Source organism: Canis aureus, chromosome 27 (assembly GCF_053574225.1).
Source record: "Canis aureus isolate CA01 chromosome 27, VMU_Caureus_v.1.0, whole genome shotgun sequence".
NCBI lineage: Eukaryota > Metazoa > Chordata > Mammalia > Carnivora > Canidae > Canis > Canis aureus.
The window spans coordinates 6,151,133-6,174,955 of NC_135637.1; the positions used below are offsets into that span (position 1 = coordinate 6,151,133).

At 51.8% G+C, this 23,823-nt stretch overlaps 1 protein-coding gene across 1 annotated transcript in view; it reads left to right on the forward strand.

The window, feature by feature from the left end:
• Positions 1-23,823, forward strand: part of TMEM132D (transmembrane protein 132D) — a 596,882-nt gene that overhangs the window by 567,779 nt on the left and 5,280 nt on the right. Inside the window, exons 6-8 of the mRNA XM_077875236.1 lie at positions 17,376-17,581; positions 19,554-19,830; positions 22,521-22,712. Of these exons, the coding sequence (XP_077731362.1) occupies positions 17,376-17,581; positions 19,554-19,830; positions 22,521-22,712 (675 nt within the window). The remainder of the gene's footprint in view (positions 1-17,375; positions 17,582-19,553; positions 19,831-22,520; positions 22,713-23,823) is intronic.

Genomic DNA, 23,823 nt, shown 5'->3' on the forward strand with positions numbered 1-23,823 from the left:
GGCTTCAGCCAGAGTGCCTTGCATTTATTTTATTTCTCAAGTATTCCATGCTCATTCCCACTGTCTGACTTTTGCACTCTTCCTAATAAATAACCTTCATGGGTGCTCCCATGGTTAACACATGACTTAAGATTCAGGTCTCGAGGAAAACTTGGCCTCCCTGCGTGGCCACCACCCCTCCCACCAGCGCCCTCTCCTATGTCCCATTTCATTTCTCACCCCCTGCCACTGTCTGGATTTACACCTTTGCCCCCAACAACACCATCAGCTTCATGAAATCAGAAATTTTATCTCCGTGATTCACTGCTTTGTCTCTCGTGTTGAGGACAAAGAGGTGTTCATAAAATAGTTGTTGAATGAATGAATGAATTTCTTTAATCTCATGTGCCCAGCCCACAGCTCTAGCCAAAGTGCATGGAGGAGCACTTATTTTCATGCATTCACATGGCCTTCATTGGACTCCATGGTGGTTCCTAATTCTTGCATCTCCAGATCTGGCAGCTGAGTTCCTTTATGCAAAGTCTGGTCAGGAAACAGCATTTCTGTGTCTTGTGTTCCCAAGCTGGAATTCCATTGATCATTTTGATTTGTCTTCTTCTGTGGCTCCATGAGCAACCCCTCAATCACAGGGTCACTCTCCTGTCATGGAAAAACTTGTGGGATGGGCCTGTGGGATGATCTCCAGGGCAGCATAGAGTCCACTATTCTCTTCTGGGGACTGATGTATGGGGTGCAGGAAGCCCTTTCTAAGAACAATTCATTTGTCAGACATCCCCTATAGAAGCACAGCAGGCAAGGACAGCAGTGGGGGGCACATGAGCCTGTGAGCGAGGCCTGCGAGGTGCCCCTGCAGGTGAGCCGCAGTGTCGCGCCATATCTGGATGCTTACAGCGCAGGCAGTGAGCTCAGGCAGACTGGGCCGCTGTCTGGGATGGATGGCTGGGGCTTTCAGGACATTCCAGGGCCCATTTCATTTAACGGCATTTCACCAAAGACTTGTTTGGACATCAGAACAGCAGTGCCAAGCACATTCTGCATTCCCATTAACTGGCAGCAGCACTGTCTGATTCCTTGTTCTCTAAAAGGCCCTCGGGTGGATTGCTAAATGGAGAAGTTACCAGAGAACACATGCAGGTCCAACAGGCTAGTGGCCAGTTAGATATTCCTGTGTGCCTCATCTCAAGAAACCAGAGCAGCCGGGCCCCATCCCAGAGTCCAGCAGTGCAGAAGGGGCAGAGGATGAGAGAGTGGGTGCCTCCTTTGCCCTGGGTGCATGACGGCTGGAGAGCAGGTGCATTCCAGGCACGAAGAGCTGCTGCGTCATGTGTTCTGGAGCTGCTAGGGAGGCCACTCTGCAGACATTTCCTGATAATTCAGAGCACACCTTGCTTATACCCATCCCCTAATTTTAAAGGAAAATTGGTGTCCATTTTCCACTTCACCATCATCTGCAAAAAAGATGGTTTTGATTCATAGATTTTTGAATATTAGGAACCTGAAATTCACTGAGAATGATTTAGGACTATCTACTTCCTTAAAAAGGAAAAAGCCACAGAACATAGGATGTTGGCCATCATGTGTTTCGAAAAAGTAAGAGAATGCGTCCTTAAATGTGTGTACATGCATAGATTCTTTGAAAGGCTGCACCAGAGCTATTATCGATGAGGGTCACTTCCAGGGAATAGGACCCAGAGACTGGCAGGTGTGGGCGGGGCTTACGATTCACAGGTATTCACAGGTGCATACTTCTTTCATTCACTTTCTTCACTTTCTTTCACATAGGCCAGTACTGACGTTCCATTCTTATGCCAAAAAAAATCAGCAACTGGAAAGAAAATCTCCAATGAGGTATGCAGACTTGAAAAGCTAGTATGAAAGATTCATAACACATAACAAAGCTTGATGAATTTTAAAAATCACAAAAGAAGATGTGCTCCTTGATGTCATTGTTTCTTCCACTGCAGTAGAGTGGAGATCAGACTGTCACCGGGACTCACTGGGGCTCTTCTGAATAGAGCACTGGGGGCAGTGGGCAGCGAGCTCAGGTTCACGGCAGCTTACACCCCAGCCATCGACTTCAACCCACCATCCTCAGTACCCCTCCCATAAACAAGGCTGTAATAACGCTGGCCTTGTTGGGTTGTTATGAAGATTAAATAAAACATGGAAAACACTTAGAATAGCACCTGGCACATAATAAATATTATGGGCACACTGGGGATTTTATTGAACCAATACTGATACTTTATCAGTAATGAAGGCCCAGTGTCTCCCTTGGGGTCCTCTCCTGGTTGTGCATTCTATGGGTTTTCACCAAACACATAATGACGTGTATCCAGCATTTTGGTATTGTCACCCCAAAGAAAATATGTGCTCTGCTATTCCTTCTTCCCTCCTTCCTGACTCCTGATCTTTCTACCCAATCTTTTCACCATCTCCTGAGTCATGCCTTTGCCAGAATGTTACAAGCAGTATGCAGCCTTTCCAGACTGGCTTCTTTCACATAGCAAGATGCCAGGGAAGAACCCAGTGGGGGCCAAACCATGTCCAACCACGTGGGGCACAGTGGGAGTTTACTGTATTATCCCAAAGCGATGGAAACCCACGGATGAGTTTTTAGAATGGTGTCCTGAGGGGAATGTGGTACTAATATGGTAAGTCTGTGTTTTTAAAAGAAGGCTCTGTGCCCTTTTGTCCAAATAAAAGTGATTTGGGGAAACTAAACAGGAGAGATATGGAAACTCTGTGAGCCGAGGATTCCACACCCAGATATGTCCCCGACCAAAATGCCTGCATCTGTTCATTGCAGGACGTGTACATGTCGGGTCATGGCAGCGTCCTCTGGTGTAGCCAAACCCTGGAAACACCTAAATGTCTGCAAAAGAGGAGGGTGGATGAATGAACCATGTGCATTCCCACAAACCAGTCTCACAAAGACAAGAACATGTGATGACACCTTATTTACACCAAAGGTTAGACACAGGGAAGTGTGGGCTGCGATATTAGGGGGTGGTTAGCATGTCCTCAGGGAGCAGTGTGAGCAGGGGGCCCTGGAGGGTGTGAGGGGATCCAGCAGAATAATAACATGCTGGTTCTTGAGCTGCGTCCAGGTTATGGGTTTGTTCGCTTTATGAAATGTCATTGAGCTGCGCACTCATGGTGTGTTACCTGGATGTCATAAGGGCATTAAACAGAAAATAAGTTCATAAGAAGATTTTTTGAATAATAAAGATAAGAAGGAAGAAGGTGAAAGATGGAGGAAGGATGGGGAGAAGTAGCAGACATTCTTGTCATGGCACCGCCACCCCACCACCACCACCACTGAGCAAAGGTGCTATAGTGGCTCCTCAGGACTGTGGCCAAGGCCTTTGCACCTCCAGTGACACCACATATGCAGGTGGAGCACGTCAAGTAGGTAATGCTGAGTCGACCCCATGTGGCAAGGCTGTGCTTGAAATGCTGGTGTTAATGAGCCCAGATGTCCACTGATGGATGAATGGATGAAGATGTGGGATATATATATATACACACACATACACATACACACACACTGGAATATTACTCAGCCATCAGAAGGGATGAATTCTTGCCATTTGCAATGATATGGATGAGACTCTTAACACTAGGAAACTGAGGGTCACTGGAGAGGAGGGGATGGGGGTGACTGGGGAATAGGCATCAAGGAGGGCACGTGATGGAATGAGCACTGGTTGTTACATGCAACTGATGAATCACTGAACTCTACCTCTGAAACTAATAATACACTATGCATTAATTGAATTGAACTTAAATTTTTAAAAAATTTCAAAAAGAAATGCCCGTGTTAGCATTCACATAGCCCCAGTGAGTATCACTCCCCAGTACTGCTGGATATTAAGCAGAGAATCCTCCAGCTGAAAGCAGCCAGGAAAGCTGGGCTTCCTTTGAAGGACTTACAGGGAGGGAAGACTCTGAAATCAGTGCTCATCCACTTTGGAACACGCAGTCAAAAGCGGAGCCTTTCAGAACCAATGGGCAGATTTCATCTTTGTAAGAAGCCCTTGGGTCAGCCCATTCTTCACGGACAGCGCTTCTCTGGGCTCAGGCCCTCCGCTTGCGGGGTGATAAGAATCAGAAGTGAGAAGCAGCTGTTGGGATGCAGACTCGCCAGCCTCACCGAGGAGTCTCAGTCGACAGGCTAGTTTCCCGGGGCTTCCGTAACAATGACCCTAATTCTCTCTCAGTCTTGGAAGCCAGATTCCAAAACCAGGTGTCAGCAGGGCAGCACCTGCTCCGAGGTCTCTTGGGAAGGGTCCTTCCTCTGCTCCTCCTGCTTCCAGGGGCTCCTGGCATCCTCTGGCTGGTGGCCCCATACCTCCAGCCTCTCTTTATCATCACGTGGGCTTCTCCCTGGATGTTTGTGTCTCTCCTTCTCTGTCTCTCACATGCTCATTGGATTCAGAGTCCACCTCAACCCAGTATGACTGCATCTTAACTAAATTATGTCTGGAAAGACCCTATTGCCAAATAAGATCACATTCTGAGGCTCTAGGTAGACGAGAATTTGGGGGACACTATTAAACCCCATGTAGAAGGTCTGCAGTGGATCCTGGAGATCCCATTTTTATAGTTTATTCTTATTAGGTGATATTCACATGGTTTAAAATACAAACGTTATGTGGGCAGTTCCTATCTGGCAATAGTGTCCTGCTGGTGGGGTCTCACGCATGAGAACCTTGTCGTTGGTCCATGACTATGTAGTGGGGAACCCCGCTGATGTGCACCTGTTCCACTGGCACGATGCAAACCAAGGGCTGCCTGGAGGAAGAGACTAAGCTCTTGCCATAGGTGATGCATAGACCTGACTCCATGTGCCCCAGAGTCATATGTGGAAATCTGGTCCCCAAGGTGATGGCATTGGGAGGTGGGGTCCTTGAGGGGGACAAGGTCATGAGGGTGAAGCCCCATTAATGGGATTAGTGCCTTTATAAAGGAGACCCCAGAGAGCTCCCCCACCCTTCCACCATGCGAGGACACAGCAAGAAGACTGCACCTGTGAACCAGGACACTACGAACATGGGTCCTAAGGGTGCAGGGGCCACTTAGACACTGAGACAGTGACTGCCAACAAGGTCAGTGCTCAGGGCAAGTTCGGCCTTCACCATGGGTGCTGAGTGATGATCAGAGGCCCTAGCTGCCTTACACTTGACCTTTGTCACTTAGAGGTCTACCCTGGTTGTCCCTCCAGTCAGTACAGAGCACTGCTTGCTCCTTTGTGCACATGTGTAGTGTCTGTGGCCCTTGGACGTGTATGATCGGCAAGTGCCTGGGTGGTCTGTGCCAACAGAGGAAGCAGGCAGAGCATGGCCCTCCCTGCCCCTTTTCTGTCAGCATTGCTGTCCCTCTTCTCTGCTGACTTAGGCAACACAGATGAGACAGAAAGGGAGGGTGTTGTTATTACGGCATGGAGTTATTTCTTCTGAGGCAATGAGTTGTTTCTTGACTTGGTGATCTATGCTTGCTTTGTAATTATTTGTACCATCTTACATGGTTAATGTTCATTTGTAAATATGTCCTATTTTGTAACAGAAAAGAAAAGAATGCAAAATTCAAAAAAAGACTTAAGGGTGGCTCACTCTGGGGTTAACAGGGACCGAAAAGCCTTATTGCCAAAAGAATAAATCACTACTGGTGAATTTTTTAAATTGGAGGAGGGAGGTAGAAGACGTGATAGAGCTTGCTGTGTTCTCCTTGTGCCCGGGCTCTCGGATGTCAGCACGGGGGGCACACTCGGGCCACGGGCCATGTGCCTCTTTAGGAGTGGGCAGAACTGGGCGTGCAAGCCACTCTGTGAGGGGAATATCTGGGAGGGATAGCGCAGAGAGGCAGGTGCTGCAGGCTGAAGCATTTAGCATTAAAGATACTGATGTTTGCAACTTCCTTTGAAATGAATCGTAAAAGGAGATGGAAAGAGAGTTGGAATGTGGAGAGATCTGTGATAAAGCAAATACAGAAAAAAATAGAAGCTAGCTGGTGTTCATTGTACAATTTCAGTGTTTCCATTTAAAATAGGTCATAATAAAATGTTGAAAAAGCAGGTCAAAAAGGTTAATCAAAATATTAAAACTATAGGTGATGTCTGACTCCGATGGTTGTTGTGCAGGTAGACGGAGCATTGCCAAAGGTTGAGAGGTGCTGCATTTGAGCAAGCGGGCCGAGGCAATGGCAGAGAAGGCTCCCCGGGTGGTAGAGGGGCTCCCCAGCGGCCTGAGTGGGGCTGTGATCTCCCCTCTTCCTGAGGGGCCGCAGCTGCTCCCACCCTAGGCAGGCTGTTCAAAGGTTTTAGATCAGAGCCATCGCCCCAAACCCAATAGTGCTGCCAAAAAACCAGGTCGGGAAATGAGATAAGCTGCTCAGCTCAGGCCCACCTGCCAGAATCAGGAGAAAAGCAATTTTCAGCGAGCTTCCTTGGGGCCACAGGGCCGAGGCTGGTGTCAGGGAGCAGGCACACGGCTCTCGGAGAGCTGGTGGCATATGCCTGGGAGACACAGTGCTGGGGATGAGTCCATCCTGCAGCAGTGCAGAGATTTAGACTAGCCTCGAGATGGGAGAAATAGCTGCCTCGCCCATGGGGAAACAGAGAAGCGCCAGCAGGTGCTTGTAGATTTTGTGGGTGATGAGCAAAGGAGTTTGCATAACATCAACTAAGTGTCTTCTACTGCATGCTGGGACCTGCTCCTTGTGCCTTGACCACCATTTACTCCCACACCTCCGTGAGGGGAACGCTAGACGATTGCTCCCATATCGCAGGTGAGGAGCGTGCAGGTGAGGCAAGCAGCTCGCAGTACCAGGGCGGAAAGCTGTGGAGCCAGGGGAGCTCCCGCCCTGCACCTCTCTGTCCAGCTGCTGTCTGTGGGATGTCTGTGGGGTTTCTTTCCCTACAAGTGGGGACAACATCACAGGTATCTGGACAACTAAGGGAGCCCTCCACCTTGGTGACTTGCAGAGAGGACCTCAGTAGGAGAGGCTGGGGCCAGTGCGCAGATGGTCCCAGGAGTAAGAGCAGATAGTTCCACTTACCAGTAAATCCTGACTGGGAAAGCCTGAGACAGGAGTTCCAGAACACCCTGTGCTTTGCAGCCGGGAGAATGACGGCAGAGGGGACTGCAGCACATCCAGCTTGGGAGGGAAGGCTCATTGCCAGGAAAAGAACTGAGCAAGAAGAGCCCATGATGCATTTGGCAACAGGGCTGGTGATGTGATGATTTAGTGTTGTTTTCCCTGTTTCCCAGTCAAGAGCTGTCTTCCAGAATCGCTGTGTGTGGTTGGACAGGTTGTGCACTGCAGAACTCTGGTGGAAGGGTGCCACTCACACAGACGCATCTGCCTGGAGGAAGGATGCCCTCTGCTTTCTGAAGGACACTGGCAGCAGTGACGGGGGCTCGAGCCTGGGGCATCCTCCAGCAGTAGGACACCCTGTACCGGGGCCGGCCCTGGCCGCTTCCTGTGATTGACGGTGTTGTCAGCACAGAGGAGGGCAGGCATGACTCTTGATTGCAGGTGGACCACTTTGTGGCTGGTGTATGCTGATCACATGCGCACAGACAGGAGGTTAGGACGGGGATTGATGAGGAGAGGAAAGCCATTAATAGGAAGGCTCGTCCTCGCTGCATGGAAGAGAAATGTGTGTTGTCTCTGCAGCTCCCAGAAGCCGCTTCTTCTTCCTTTCCCTGCCACAAAGCGGAGGGCCTGCCCAGCCGCACCCCCGGCTCTGCACGATGACAGTTCACCCTTGTGGGTTTGTCTGCGCATGTGCCAACAACAGATGATTCTCCGCCAGGTGTCTGCTTGTGTCCCCTCCTTGGGGGTGTGGGATTGGGGCAACACAAGTGGACACAAAACGGGTCACTGTGTGCCCCCGAGGACCCAGCAGGGGCCAGGTTGAAGGATAAAATGTCCCGTCTAGAGCCATGAATGGCCACAGGGACGTGGCTGCCGCAGGGGGCGGGGGGGAGGGTTCAGTAAAAGTCTGGGAGCGCTGTGTCGTTTTGTGCACTTCGTGGGCAGAAGGCAGAGGTGCTGAATGTCTTGCAGTGTGGTGTCCCCAATAGCCCATGCTGTGCAAAATGTCCTGTGTCTCTCACAACACTTAAATGTCCCTCTAGGGGAGCAGAGGCCATTATCTACCATAGTTTAATACGCAGAACTCCACGTTTTTCAGGAGTGCCATCAGGTAAATCAAAGGAATACTTTGTGTCTGTTGGTGACTTTACCAGGAGCTGTCCCCAGCCTGCAAGGTCTCCTCACCAGGCGCCCCACTGAGCTGACACAGCAGCACCTCTGTGCTGTTGCCCCAGTTGCTGCTGCGTTTATTGTGGGGCCATACGTTGAGTAGGGGCTGCAGGCAGCGGGCTTCACTATGTTTCCTGATGAGTTGTGCTCAAGAAGCTGCCTTTTGAAATATGCATTATTCCATCATAAAGTCACATTTACTGTCTATCCAGTTAGGGATATTAATTTTTATAAAATATCTTGTAGGTGGGCTCCTTATCTGTGAATCCCATTTCAAGACTTTAAAGCAGGCATTGCAAAGTATTTGTTGAATGATGAAGGTATGACATCTGGAAGGATTGGAAGCATGAGTTTAGGAAATTTGGTGCCGTATTGGAGTCAATGCTAGGACCTCTTGCAAAGTGATCCTCACCTCTGTTCATTCAACAGCTCTTGACGGCACATCCACTGTATGCCAGGCACTGTTCCAGGTACTGAGGATGCTGTGGATCCGAGAGATGGGTCTTCACCACTGTGCCAGTTAGTCAGGATGGGCTCCCCTAGGCCAAGCACCAGAGCCTCAGCAGGTGCCCCCAGCATGCAGATAGCGGCAGAGGACTCCACAGGGCAGCACCCTCCCTGGAAGGAGAGATGGTGCAGCATCTTGGGGCACCTGCATCTCGGGGCTCCCAGGCAGGAAGAAGGGACACAGGGAATGCATACCAGCTCTCAAAGCTTCCCCTCAGGGGTGACACACATCACTTCCACTCCTGGCCACTTCCTTGCTTGAAGCCGCCTCCACGGCCACACGACACTGGCAGAGGCAGACAATGTCAGGAGTTGGGGGAGAAATGAAGAATAGAAACGAGGTCCATCTCCAATGATGCTCAGTCACCTCCCCGTCCTGTGGACTTCTCCAGAAAGATCTTATAAGTCTCAGTGCACCTGGCAAAGGCAGCTGCCTCCACCCTCCATCGTATCCCTGAGGGCAGAGCTGGCAGACAGAATTTGTATCGGTCATTTGAACAGAGAGAATGTTATATCGGAAATCGCTAACTAGATAAGAAGATGCTAGGTCCCTACAGAAAGGGGGAACCGGGACCCAGGTGGTGTCGTGGAGGCAGCATGGTAAAACCCGGCCACCCCGCACCTGCCAAAGCAAAGACAGCACCGGAATTATGCACAGAGACGACGTCCTCTCACACAGATTGCTGCTCAGCAGGCCCTGGTCCCTCTGAATGTGAAGGGGAACTGTTGGGTGGGGGACCCAGAGCCCTTGTTCTGAGAAGCTGAGATCGGGTGGCTTCCAGGAGTGTGTGGGGAAGCCGCATGGACCAGCCGCTGCCTGGCAGCAGGGAGGACACTGGCATGATGCCCACAGGTCCCGGAAGGAGATGGGAAGAGCCAGCCCTTCCTCCTCCGGCCTGGGAGACAGCACGCAAACGGGCGCCTCATCGATACATCAGACCATGCTCAGCGGGGTCGCCCGATGGAGGCTGGCGCGGTGGGAGCGCCCAGACCATGACTGCCTTCCGCACGTTTAATTCCACGCATACCCCTACGTGCATCTCCCGGGCGGCATTTCCAAGAAGAAAGCCCACTGTGCTGTGCTCCTGAGCTGCTTCCCTGAGTGTGCGGGAGCCACGGCTCTGTGCTCCCAAGGCTGTGGCCGTGCACGAGCCCCCAGGACTGTGAAGGCAAAATGGACCCTCGGGCCCAGAAGGAAGCATGTGTTCAGTCCATCCTCACTTTGGCTGCTCCTTCCATGTCAAGAACATCTTGCACTCAAAAGAGAAGGAAGAGAGATCCACATTCAGTTTCCAGAACGGGGCTTCCTGTTTCCCAGGACCGAGAGAACTTATTTTAAGGAAAGGCTTAGCATAGAGCAAGCGGAAATCAATAGCTGGTGGCCGAAGAGGAGTCAGTCCTCTAAGAGATGCTTTTCCCAAGGATTCCCATTTTCCCTCCGTGTCTGTTCTTTGGTCCATGTATCTGCCTGTGATTAATGGGGAGCCGTTTCTCCAGCTGCCCTAGAAGGAGATGCACACACACAAGAGCCTCCATGTGTGTGGCTCCTGCCTGCCCAGGGACACGTGCCCACTGTCATCCTGTGGCCCAGGTCACACTTTGGGTTGTTTGGAGAACAAACAAGGGAGCATTCACCAAGTACATTATTCCTTCTGACCCAGGGAAACACCACGAGTGGGAACGTCAGCTTGTAAGAAGGTTTGGGTTTGATTTTAAAATAACAGAGCTTCCTGGGAACTTAAATTTAGGGTTTTAGAAGGAAAAATAGGCTATCGCATACAGGTGATTCCAAAGATGCCAGAATATCCGTGTTTGGTATATAAATAAGAGGCCTGGGTGGTGCTAGGGATGCTCCTCCAGAAAGGGCTCTCAGCTCTGCCGCAGGAGTGTTGGCGACTGAGCTCCTTGGGCCCCTCGATTCCAAGCTGAGTTGTGCTGCTCCTCGGGGGACCCCAGCTGGCTGATGACGAAGACTGTGGCATGAGGCCCCGGCTCCTCTCCTGGGCAGCTGGCCTTGGCCCTGGGCCCCTCGGTGCAGCCAGCAGGGGTGCCATCACATCTGCACCTGACCAGAGAGCCCCTCACCTGCCCTGCGCCCCTTCCCACTCCCTTCACAGGTGCTGCTGCCTCATAGACCTCCTGTCTCAGGGTCTGCTCCCCAGAGACCTCCGTGGTCACACTATTGTGGTGTCAGAAGGGGGCCAAGACGGCCTGCATGCAAATCCCAGCACTTCCCAGCCTCGCAAACCTGACCTGGTCCCCCAATCACGTGGTACTTCGGTTTCCCGCTCTGCACAATGGGCCTCGTCAGAACCCCCACATGCTGGATGACTGTCCCGGATGAGACAGCCCCTGCGTGTAAGCCCTGGGAAGGGAGCCAGCAGACAGTCCTGGGCACCCGCTCTCCACCATGTGAAGCTCCCACTGGGCACCACGGGCCCCCTGCACTCCCTTGGTGGGAAAACAGGCTCTGGGAATCGGGTCGGGGGCTGCATCATTGGGTTCAGGCCGCATAAGGAGATACCCCAGCCAGGGGCTTAAACAGCAGACTTTGCTTTTCCTATGATACTGGGTCTGAAAATCCAAGGCCAGGGTGCTGGCAGGGCTGGCTTCTCCTGAGGCTGCTGTTCTTGGGGACGGCCGCCGCCTCCTTGTGTCCACACATGGTCTTCCCTCTGCATGCGAGCACCCCAGGGCCTCTGCGTGTCCTGCTCTCTCCCACTAAGGGCCATGTCTTCACTTTATCAGCACTTTCTAGGCTCTGTCTGCAAATTCAGTCACATTCTGAGGTTCTGGGAGCCAGGGCTTCCACAGAGGGACACGGGGGGCTTGCAGGTGAGCCCCTAACAGGGCCATCGATGCACAGTCAGCTCTTACTCCTCCTGCACACATAGCCTCGGCTCCTGCTCCTCCACATGTTCACTGAAAACTTACTTGTCCTTTGGCAGGAGCCTGTCTACGTTTTATTAACAGACACCAATGAGGTAGGTTGCCTCCCGATAAAGTAGCCTAGCGTGATAAGCCAGATAAAGCTGTCTTCTGACAGTTAGCCAGTGTACCACGCCCCTCACGGCTATGGGATACGGTGCCTGTTTCTCATCTGGAACATGGGGCAATAGTACCTCCCCAGCAGAATTATTTTGAGGATTACGTGGAATTGGATATTAGATGCTCAGCATAGGTTCCTTCTGTGTAATAAACACTCAGTAAAGATTAGACACTGCTTTTGTCGTTCCCACTATTATTAACGGTATGATTTTTGTGCAGGATAAAGACTAATCTCAAACAGGTAAAACCTGGCTTGGGAATTGAATGCAAATATTCCTGTCGGCTGTTTACTTTTGCCAAATCTGGGTGGAGGGGTAGAATTTTAACATCCTTACCTCTAGCTCTTTGGGGGAAAAAAAGGAAAGAAAAAAAATAGAAGAACATAAATTTTACCATGAATGTTAGTGATAATTTAAGTAAGACTTAAATTCCTACAGCATTCAGGGAAAGAGGAATGGCATTAAATTCACAGAAGTGATGGACTGTGCATAGCAGAGTCCAAATTATTAACAATATCCTTACAATGGCACAGCTGGCTGGAAGCAGACTCTGAGAGAGGGTTGAGTCCCACCCAATCTTTCCCTCACACCGTTAGCACCATGCAGGGTCATTCGGAAGAAATGGCCAGGTCTTGTCTGCTCATCTGGACTGATCCGTGTGTCCATTCATCTGATGACAGTCAGGGAGATGGGGGCCTGAGGGCCAGATGGGCAAGTTCTGCCCATCTGGCTGTTGCGGAGACCACAGGATGCAGGCAGACCCAGGTGGGCTCTTGGGGAACCAGGCTGGTATCTTCCTATCTCAGGGTGGGCCCAGCCTTCAGTCAGGTTCCCTGGACCCAGCTGTGGGCTGGTGCTTTGTGCAAGAGGCTCAATGAGGAAAGCCCCAGAAGTAAGGCCTGTAATTGGGGCACAGAGCACAGACAGCCATGCCCAGGTGATGGGTTAGTCTCCTGTGGCCATTCTGACAAGTCACCATGAGCTTGCGTCTTCAAACAAAGGAATGCTTTCCTCACAGTTCTGGAGGCCAGAAGCCTGCATGATGCCCCCTTGGGGGTTCCAGGACAGAGTCTGCTCCTGCCTCTTGCAGGGGCTCGAGGCAGCCAGTGCTCTCACGTGTGGCCACATGTGGTCCCTGCTACATCGGCCTCATCTCCACAAGGCCTCCTCCTCTTCTGTCTGCCAAATCTCCCCCTATTTTTCCCTTACGAGGATACTGATTGCTTTTGCAGCCTGCCCCCAAATTCAAGATAATCTCATCTCCAAATCTTTAACTGAATTATGTCTTCCATGTGACTCTCCCTCTCCCTCTCTCTGGGGTATTTTTACACACTCCCCTTTTCTTTTTTTTTTTTTTTTTTTTTAAAGATTTTTTATTTATTTATTCATGATAGTCACACAGAGAGAGACAGAGAGGCAGAGACACAGGCAGAGGGAGAAGCAGGCTCCATGCACCGGGAGCCCGACGTGGGATTCGATCCCGAGTCTCCAGGATCGCGCCCTGGGCCAAAGGCAGGCGCCAAACCGCTGCGCCACCCAGGGATCCCACACTCCCCTTTTCTGCATCCCCTGGGTGGGCTAAACCACATTTGGAAGCAACAAGGGACCAGGAGAGCCAGCAAGGCGGTAGCCCCCTGACTCACAGCCCAAGCTGAGTCATAGACAAAGATTCCTGACACACCCAGGCTGAGGTCCCCTCAAAAATGGCAACAAGCAGGGCCCATTAGCACCGTGGTCCCCAAACTGTGCGATTATGAACATCGGTACCCCCAGGTAGGTGCTGTGCCCCTGAACTATCCAGCGCATAGGCTCCGGACGCCCCCTTTCATTCACTGGCAAAGTCCTTCCTGGGTGGGATCTCGTTCTCTCTTCGGATCCCCTCCAATCCCCCCCAGAGCCTTGTCCAAGGTGAAGAGTTCAAGGCCACAAGTCGCTCCTTCTAGAATTTCATTTCTTCCTTTGCACCCCCTTTCCATCCTTATAAAGCCATAGTATTAGGAAGTGTTGGTGGGTGGGGTCCCCTACATTGGGCATTATGGAAAGATGCTTATTTATAACCAAGTCCTCTGGCCCCAGAGTCAGACCCCAGTTACATTCCTGGCTTATGTTGTGTTTTCAGGAATTAAGATCTTCCTAGCCACCCCCACTCCTCATTATTTCATCTGCCTTCATGTGTCTCATTCATCCCCCTCCCCCAATCCACAAAATCTGTTAATTTGGTGCACTTTTTCTCTATTAATTCAGTAATCAGAACATGTCTGTTCATGTTGCTGGGGTGGAAATAGCTTGGTTCACGTGAAGTAACATAATCCAGGGGTATCAGCGACTTCAAATGAGACAGCTGTGCTTGCCACCGCTGTCACATGCCACCTATCTCCACAGCTTTGTGGGGGTCTCTGCTCTCAAGGGTCCAGGCTGCGGGGCTCCGAGGCTGGAGTCACCACCACCAGCCCTGCCGGCACCATGGACAGGGAGCCCTAGGAGATCCCTCCTGGGAAATTAAGTATTCCCACAAGGAGGTGACACATGGTACCTGCTCACAACTTATTATCAAGGTAGTCCCATCCTTGTCGAACAATGTGCGCTAAGAGAGTCCCTCTGTGTGCCCAAACAGTGGCCAGACACTGCTGCTGAGCACTCCCACTCACGGCCTCCACGCAGACTCTGGCCGTGTGCGGAAAACCAGAGAACTCTAAGGGCGGAGATTCACAGACCCTCCAGTCAGACAGTTTGTTTTTATTACTTGCCATAAACACTTGAAGCATCCTTACACACACACACGTGTGCACCTGCATGCACACAAACCTGCACGCCCACACGTGTACACAAAGCACACACATACATACACTCACATTTGTGTGTACCCTGCACATGTGTACACACATGCATATACACATGCGCACACACCCACACACGTGTGCACATTTGCACACATGGCACACCTCTACCTGGGTGCCCCGCCCCCAGCCCCAGTATTGCAGTTCCTGCCTCTGTCCCCGCTGCCTCCACCTCTTGCTCCTAGGTGCATAGTTGTGAAGTCCTACCTTCCTTCATCTTTCACTCTAGATCCTCCTTTTTCTTATTACTTTGAGGAATTAACACTGAATTTCAAAAAAAAAAAAGCAAACCAAAACACAACATGAAGACTTAGCTCTACATTCACAATTGACATCAGACCTGCTCTGTCTTCCATGGGAGGCTCTTGGTGGCAGGCGTGCCTAAGATGCTCTCTCACCTCTTTCTCTTAGAACACCTGCTTCAGCAAGAGGACCAGAAAGGTACATTCATGAAACAGCCCCTGTCCCTGAAACAGGTCTTACACTTGGGCCTTCCTCCCTCCATCCCCTCCCTCCCCCTTCCCTCTCCCTCTTCCTTCCTCCTCCTCCGTCCTCTCCCTCCCGCCCTCTCCATTCCTTCCTTCCCCCTTCCCCTCCCCCCTCCTCCTCCTCCCTCCCTCTCTATTCCCCACTCAGCTTATCTGTGACAATTCAGCCTGAATCCTAAAGACTTGAACAAGAAAAAGCCTGAGATAACAGGCCAGTGGCAGGGAGACCCGTGGCCAGACCACAATGGTGACAAAGCCGCCTGGGCCCTTCCATTTGTCCTTTCAACCAGATTTAAGCACTTTTGCTATTGGCAGATACTTAGGATGACAACCTCCTGTGACTCGTAAACGGGCCCATGTCCATGGTTCTCTACAGAGCTGTTGACCATCTTCAGACGCCGAAGCTCTTGGTGCCCCTTTGTGTGTTTGGTATCGCTGCTGCCTCGCCACAGATGTTTGAACAACCTGATAATTTCTGCTTTGCTTTCTTCACACCCCTCTGAGCACTGAAGGGAGGACCATTCAGGCAGGGATGGGGCAGCTGCAGGAGGAGGCAGCAGTGTGGACTGGCCGCAGGTCTGGGCTCTGCGTTTCCAGCTGTGCATCCCAGGGAAGCACTACCAAATGTCTCGGGGCCTCAGGCTGGCCATCTGTGAAACAGCACCTGAGACCGCATGCATGGTGCTCAGCTGCCAGTCGGCACGTGTGTTAGGTGCTCAGTAAATGTGGGTGCTCCCTCCACACTCACTTTGGGCTTCTGTCCACATACGGGGGCTGCTGGAACACACCACTGCACACCTGGGATGTCACACAGCACTTTCTGGAGGGCAGGAGTCTGGAGGCAGTTCAGCAGTCTGGGCACCAGAGGTGAGCGGGCTGCGCTCCCTCCTGAGGTTCAAGGGGGAAGCATTTCCTTGCCTCTCCAGCTTCTGGAGGTGTCTCCGTCTTGTCCTGTGTCATCACAGTCAGCAGCGTGGCATTTTGCTGCGTGGCATTTTGCTCACATGGCACGTGGCCTTCCTGCGCCGCAGCCACCAACCTCCTTCTGCTTCCTTCCTGCTAAGGGCACTCAGATTACACTCAGAGCCCACCCAGATGACCCACGATAACATGCCCATCCCAATATCCTTAACTGAACTAGGTCTGCTAAGTCTCTTTTGCCAAAAAAGGTAACACTGCCAGGTTCCAGGGGCTTAGGACCTGACTTCTTTGGGGCTACGAGTTAGCCCGGCACACTTACCCACTTCTTTAGAATGAGGAGAAATGCCCCTGGATTGCTAGAAAACCAGGACTGGAGGAAGGGGAGACCCCTTCACTGAACTCGGCTCTTCTTTCAGACGCAGGCAGGAGGAACAGCATTGCACGGGGAGGTAGCTGAGACCTCGGACTGCAGAACAACCCCCCCCCCCCCGTGCCCAGCTATGCTCTGCCCCTGCCCCAGGGAGGGATGGCATGAGCTAACGTGCACCTGCATCTCCCTGTCTGGATTGTCGGGGACACAGAGCCTGGGACATGGGCTTACCCGGGGAGTGGCTCCATGAGGAAGAGCGAGGGAGTGGGGGGCAGGACAGGACACGTGAAGGAAGAGACACCAATGGGGGTAGCGACCCTGTTGGGCAGGTGGGGAGAAGTCCTGAGGGACTCAGTAAGGAACCATGAAGAGTATGCATCAGATCCGTCCCGATGACTGTGAAGGGATGTTCTCTGGGGGAAATCCATATGGGAGCAAGAGAACACAGGACCCACAGGTGCACAGGTGAGGGAAACCCAGCAGGGTGGTTCCAGTGAAACTGGCCTCAGCCAGACCACAGGAGGCACCTGGCGTGGTGGCCATGCACCCAGACTGTCCCTCCTCCAGGCAAAACAGGGGCTGGCGGGCCAAGAGGCACACGGGCAGCACACAGCTACCAGGTAGCTGAGGGCACTGCTCCTGGCACCCAAGGGATGGGCCACCTGGCAGAGGAGGAGCAGCAAAAGAGGTCAGCAGCGTGCCCACAGCGCCTGGGGGCTGTGTGCAGACTAGAAGAAGGGGTCCCAGGAGAAGCAGTCGGACGCCCACTGAATGTGCTGCAGCAGAGAGCAGTGGGCGGCATCCACGCCAGGGCTCATCCTCCCGCAAAGGGCGAGGGCACTTTTCCTCACCTCTTCCACCTTGTCTGCTGTTCCCGAGGCGATGGGAGACAGTGAGAACTCACATGCTTCCCACCCCTCTCTCCTCCTCACAGGTGTCTGACAGATGTGACTATGTCTTTGTCAATGGGAAGGAAATGAAAGGCAAGGTGAACGTGGTGGTAAACTTCACCTACCAGCACCTGAGCAGCCCTCTGGAGATGACAGTGTGGGTTCCCCGGCTCCCGCTGCAGATTGAGGTCTCAGACACCGAGCTCAACCAGATCAAGGGCTGGAGGGTGCCCATCATCTCCAACAAAAGGTGGGTGTGCTAGTCACAACCCCCTTTCAGAGCCCCCAGTCAAATATGCTTCGCTAAAAATGGAACTTTGCAGACTAGCTGATTTCAGGCATGGCTGGATCCAGGGATTCAAATGGCAGCCTAAGGATGGTGTCTGTCCCCACCTCTCAGGCTGCTTTGCTGTATGTTGGCCTCCTGCTCTACCAGGTTTTTCTCCTGCAGGTCCTGATTTGCGGAAAATGCATCCTCTCTTTCCCCTTGGTCCCAGCAGAAGTCCTGGAGTTAGGTTAGCCTCCCATGGGCTATGTGCCCATTCCTGAAGCAGTCACGGTAGTGATGACATGCACTGACTGGCCAGGTTTCAGCCACCATCCCCTGGCTGGAGCCAGAGGAACTGGACGAGGTCAATCCCACCCGAACCAGAAGAAAGGGCTAATTGATCCTGGGAAGGCATGAACAACAGACGTCCAGTAGAGAGACCTGGGAGCAGACTCTGGCTGGCCTGGGCACCCTTTCTGTGCCCCTGCCCAGAAGCTCTGAGATTCCATGGTCTCGGAGATGGAATCGGAGCCTGTCACCCATGGCCCTGGCCTTTTACTCTGGTGGTATCTGCTAGGGGGACAGGTCTCCTTTATCCACATGGGTCAGCAGGGATCAAGAGAGTAGCAAGAGGATAGGCTCTTTGTTCAGGGACTCTGTCATCCTAGAGAAATGCATGCTTGAGGACCCGCATGCTGGCCACGTGGAGAAAGTCGAAAATGAGCGTAGACAATTAGAGAAGGGAGCACTCATGCTGTGTGCGTGCTCCGCAGGGGAAGAGAGCTGGCACTCCTCAGAGGGATACTCTCTACGTCCCGGCCCTTGGAGCTCCACCTGTCTGTTCTGTGGTCCTGGGAGAGGGGACAGCTTCAAGGATGCAGGGCCAGGAGGTGTTTTCTGCAGGGATCCTCCCCTTAGCCACTGGGGTTAGGAGAGGTTAGTGTGGCCGGGAGGACGTGCCAGGGGACTGGCTGAGTCTGATCGTGGCGCATCACAGCGTCAGGGCTGTCTAGCTCAGGTCTGGCCACAGACCCGGGCTGTTGTTTGGATGCCGTGATGTGCCAGAAAAAACTGACTGTATGGAAAGAGTCAGACACGAGGGGAGCAGCTAACATCGGTCCCCAAGCCAAAGCTTCCCGGTCCTTTCTGTGTTTACTGTCATGTTACCTTACCTTGAGTTCAACACTAGCCCCCTCTGTGCTCATTTATGGGGCGATTGCAGGCATCCACACAGCCCTAGCATCCTCGTGCTGCACAACTCAATGCCTTGTCCCCAAACATAGTGCCTTAAAGAAGATGCATATGATCTCACAGTGTCTCCACCTCAGGAACACAGCCTGGTGTAGCCGGGTTTCTCACAGCTGTGGTCTGGATGCCAACTGGAGCTCAGGGTGGGGAGGGCTCTGCATTCAAGCGCACGTGGTCATCGGCAGCCCTGGCTCCTCACAGGCTATGGAACGGAGGGTCCCGCTTCCTCGTTGGCTGTTGTCCTGGCAGATGGCTAGTTCCGTAGGATGATCGCAACATGGCAGCTCCCTCCATCAGGGCAAGCAAGAGAAGACCAAGGAAAGAATACCAAGCAAGACAGATGTCATAGTCTTTTTAAAGCAGAATCCTAGAAGTGAGCTCCCCTAACTTTGGCTGTAATCTTCCACTGGAAGAAGGTTACTAGGTGCAGCTCCCAGCCAAAGGGAGGAGATTCCACCGACTGCATTCCGGGAGGTGGGGCTCAATGGGGACACCTTGGAGCACTGCTGACCACACCAGCTCCTTCAGAGTGTCAGGACTCGTGTCGCACCTTTGGTCAGGTATTCAGGGTATCACCCGTGCACTGTCTGAGCCCCACCAGGCTGGCTCACTGCCCACTCGCCTTTGCAGCCCCTGCCACACTCCACGCACAGCCCCTGCCCCTGGCCTGAGTCAGAACTACTAACCAGAACTGACTCTTTGACAGGCCAGCTCGCGACAGCGAGGAAGAGGAGGACGACGACAGGAGGGGGGGTCGCGGCTGCACGCTCCAGTACCAGCATGCCATGGTGCGGGTCTTGACCCAGTTTGTGGCCGAGGCGGCCGACCGCGGCGGGCACCTGGCCCACCTGCTGGGCTCAGACTGGCAGGTGGACATCACGGAGCTAGTGAATGACTTCATGCAGGTAGAGGAGCCCCGGATTGCCAAGCTGCGAGGGGGACAAGTCCTGATTGGCCAGGAGCTTGGGATGACCACCATTCAGGTAAGCAACCCCCAGGGCAAGGACCCTGTCTCTGTATCCCTGCATCTTCTCTCCCAGATGAGAACTGTTTGTCATTCCTTAGGACATTTCTTTCTAGAGTGAATGAGATTGTCACCTAAATTATATAAGTGGTGTCAGGATATGACAAGAGTCTTGAAATTGCTCACGTGTTGTTTGCATTTGACAAACACTGGACGGCTTCTCTGGTTGGTTTATGTCTGAAAGCTCAGTATGCTGTCTGTCTCTACAGCATGGCAGGTGTTACCACCTTGGAGAGAAAGCTCCGGATGTGAGTTGGCCTCATGGGGACCGTGGGCATGGCCAACAGCTTCTCCCTGAGCCCCGCCCCACTGACCGTCATCATGTGTAACAGCGTTCCCTCCCACCGTGAGGCCATGCTGCCTCAAATCCCACCCCAGGCCATGTGAAAACTAGGACATCTCAGAAGCAAGCTGAGGAAAGGAACAAAGTTGTTATGCTCTTCATCATCTTGGAAGCACCTGTTCCCCAGGAACAGATGGGAGAGGACAAGGGTGCAACATGGGGTTTTGGAAAAAACACTCCCCCAGACACTGTTCCAGGAGGTCCCCTGGGTTTAGTCATCTACCTCCTGTCTAAGAACAAATATGATTGCCCCATGGCTGCCCTGATCCTGCTACTAGCCTGACAGTGGGGTTTCTGACACTGCTGCTCATCAGTGAAAGTTTGGATTATGCAAGATTTAAAGCATATCCATTCTGGAAAATCGATTGGTATATAAAAGACATCATTTTACTCAAGGAGGAAAATAAATGGATTTGAAGTGACCCAGGGGTCACATGATCCGATGGTGTCTAAGACCAGAGAAGATGACAGTGAGCGAAGCAGGCTGGGTGTGAGCCAAAAGACAGCAACTCACTTGGGCCCCAGGTGCTGAGAACAGGATGGGACCTGATGAGGAGTGTGGGGAGGACGGGGCTGCCAGTCACACCCCAGAGCTGCCAAAGAAAATGCAAATCTAGCACAGCCAGATGTTGCAACTTTTCCAGAAAAGCAAGAAATCTCTTTGTTTTGTTTTGTTGTTTTTTAAAGATTTTCTTTATTTATTCGTGAAAGACACTGGACAGAGAGAGGCAGAGACATAGACAGAGGGAGAAGCAGGTTCCCTGTGGGGAGCCTGATGCGTAACTCGATCCCAGGACCCTGGAATCACACCCTGAGCCAAAGGCAGATAGATACTCAACTGCTGACCTACCCAGGTGTCCCTCAAGAAATCTCTTTGCATGAAATCCTCTCATTTTTTAAAGCATGGCCATGAATTCTATTTTAAAGTTTTATTTATGTCAAACAAAACATATCTGTGCCCTAGACGAGAGCTCAAAAACCTCCACGATTGACTTTTCATTGAAGGATCTAAACCTGTGGATAGACTGAAGGGATTTAGATCTTTGGTTTAAATCTCCAGGTGTCAGTATTGGAACTAGTCAGAGATTGGAACCAGCGTGGCATTAACCACTCCCCTAAGCAGTAGCATAAGGGCCAGAAGAATAATAGCACAAGTCAGGGCTTGCGGTGGAGGACGTAGGCCAGCTTCCCACGTGTTCAACGCAGACCCTGTCCTGGTGGGGCAGCAAGTCCTGAGACCTTTTCTTTATTCCCACTCAGTCCTCCTGGGTTATAAATCCATTTGTCCACTTTCTTCTGGGGACTCATATCTCATGCTCACTGCCATTCAAATTGCCCCAACCAGACTTAGAGACCGAAACTGGTTTTGGGATAGAAATGTGGAGCTTGATAAACGAATTTAAGAGATCTTGGGGAAACTGCCATATTGACATTTGTCTTCATAATTATCAGCACCACCTCGCAGGGAGAAGTATGTAGGGAAAGCAGGTTGAAGAACCTGGAAGCCATGCCATCCAGGGTTACGTCCACGGGGAGCAAAGCTAACTCTTCAAACCTGAGTGCGGGGTGAGCAGGACAAGCGGCTCCACAAAAGCAAGATTTCCTCTGCAGGATCTAAGTGGAGAATAAGCTTCATTTCCTCTGGATGCCATAGGTGTCCACGGGAGAAATGAGACTCTGGGATGTTAGCACCCACAGTAGAGACTCACAGCTCTGTTTCTGGGGATGTCAGCTGGTCTCCCAAAAGCTCAGTGTTTCCCAAGGTATGGAATGTGAGCTGTGACACATGAGATGACGCAGGTGACACACAGACACAGTCTCCCCTCTCATATGTAAGAGAGAAACATATAAATATGTAGCTAGCACGTCAAAATCATTTCTCCTTGATGCTGTGAAATTTCTTAAATCAATTATTTAAGTAAAATAATTTTAAATAAAATATGCACTAGATAACAGAAAAATGGCAGTGCAGTACAAGAATCATAAACCTAGCACTCAGTGAATGACAATGTTAACTCCTCCTCTGAAGGACCATGGTGGTGCCTAGTGGGTAGTGAGGTTTGTCCGTAGAGTGGGGTGAGGCACCAGGTCCCCCCATCTGCTGCCAGACACCACCTTTCTGTTACTTTAAAAATACATTATATTTTCATAAGAGAGATATGTCTTTTGGAAGAAGACTTCAATGGAAAAGACCCATTCTGTTCGTTCTGGCTCATTCGTCTGTCTCCGTGAGCATCATTTATGCCATTGGAGGAAATTCTGGGACCACAGAAAGTTTTTCTTTACATGTTGGTTCTGCCTTTCAGATCCTGTCACCTCTGTCAGATGCCATCTTGGCAGAAAAGACCATCACCGTGCTAGATGAGAAGGTGACCATCACAGACCTTGGGGTCCAGCTGGTGACAGGGCTGTCACTCTCCCTACAGCTCAGCCCAGGGAGCAACAAAGCCATCTTTGCTACTGCAGTGGCTCAGGAGCTTCTGCAAAGACCGAGACAGGTACAGGGGCAGGGCTGGGGTCACACACCAGGTGGGACACCGATCAGGTGGGTCACACATCAGGTGAGGTCACATATCAAGTTATGTCACACACCAGGTGAATCATACATCAGGTTAGGTCACACATCAGGTCGGTCACACATCAGAGGAGGTCACGCATCATGTGAGTGAGACATCCGGAAGAATCCCAAAGTCAGGCCAGATCACATGTTAGGTAGAGTGATTCATCGAGCAGGTCCTACACCGAGTGAGTCATATATCACTCAAGGTCACATTGTGGAGTGTGGTCACACGTTAGATCAGGTTACCTATCTGGTGGAGTCACCAACTGGGGAATTCCATAGAACAGTGGGATCTCATGTCGTGGGTTTCTCAGCCTGAAGAGGGGTTTGAGAGGCAGGTGACTGTCTGGCTCATGCCTCCGAGCTCCCCTAAGCAGAGCTACAAGGAAAAAAAAGTTTGCCCAGGGTAAAAGATTATAGGGTGCCAGGAGATTAGGGGCTGGACAAGGACTCCACTCCCCATTAACCACAATGCCAAGTGCGTTCAGGTAGTCGCCTGGACTGCCTCCCTCTCTTCTGCTGCCCACACTGCCCCGGATGTGGCTGCCTTCACTCAGTGGTGAAACAGAGGGGATGCCAGGAGGTGCCCACAGCTGGCTGCTCGGTCCCCACGAGGCAAATGGGGTAGCGGGCCTGGGGCGATATGGGAGATCGGAGGAGTTGCTCTCAGCAGGTTTGCAGTTAGCTCAGGGTGGGAGTAGGGGCCCTGTGGTGATGTCCATCAGCATCTCCTTTCTCTGTATTTGAGACCAGTGTCTGCTGACAGTGTGCTATGTGGATGTCAAGTGTTTTTGTGTGTCGACGTGATGCTTTCCAACAGGCGCTGGAAACAGGACATTTGCAAATGTTATAGGTCCTTCTCCCTCATTAGAGGTGGGTAAGCTTTATTTTATGGAGGGAGTATGGAAGCTTTGGTGAAGCTTGCTGAGCAACAAGACAGTGGTCTCAGCTGCTGATTCTCCCTGTGGCTTGTGAAGCGGGACTGTCCCCTGGTGGGGGTGCTGGAGAGCCTCCGGGACATGTGGGGAGTTCCTGGCAGCCTCCATTCT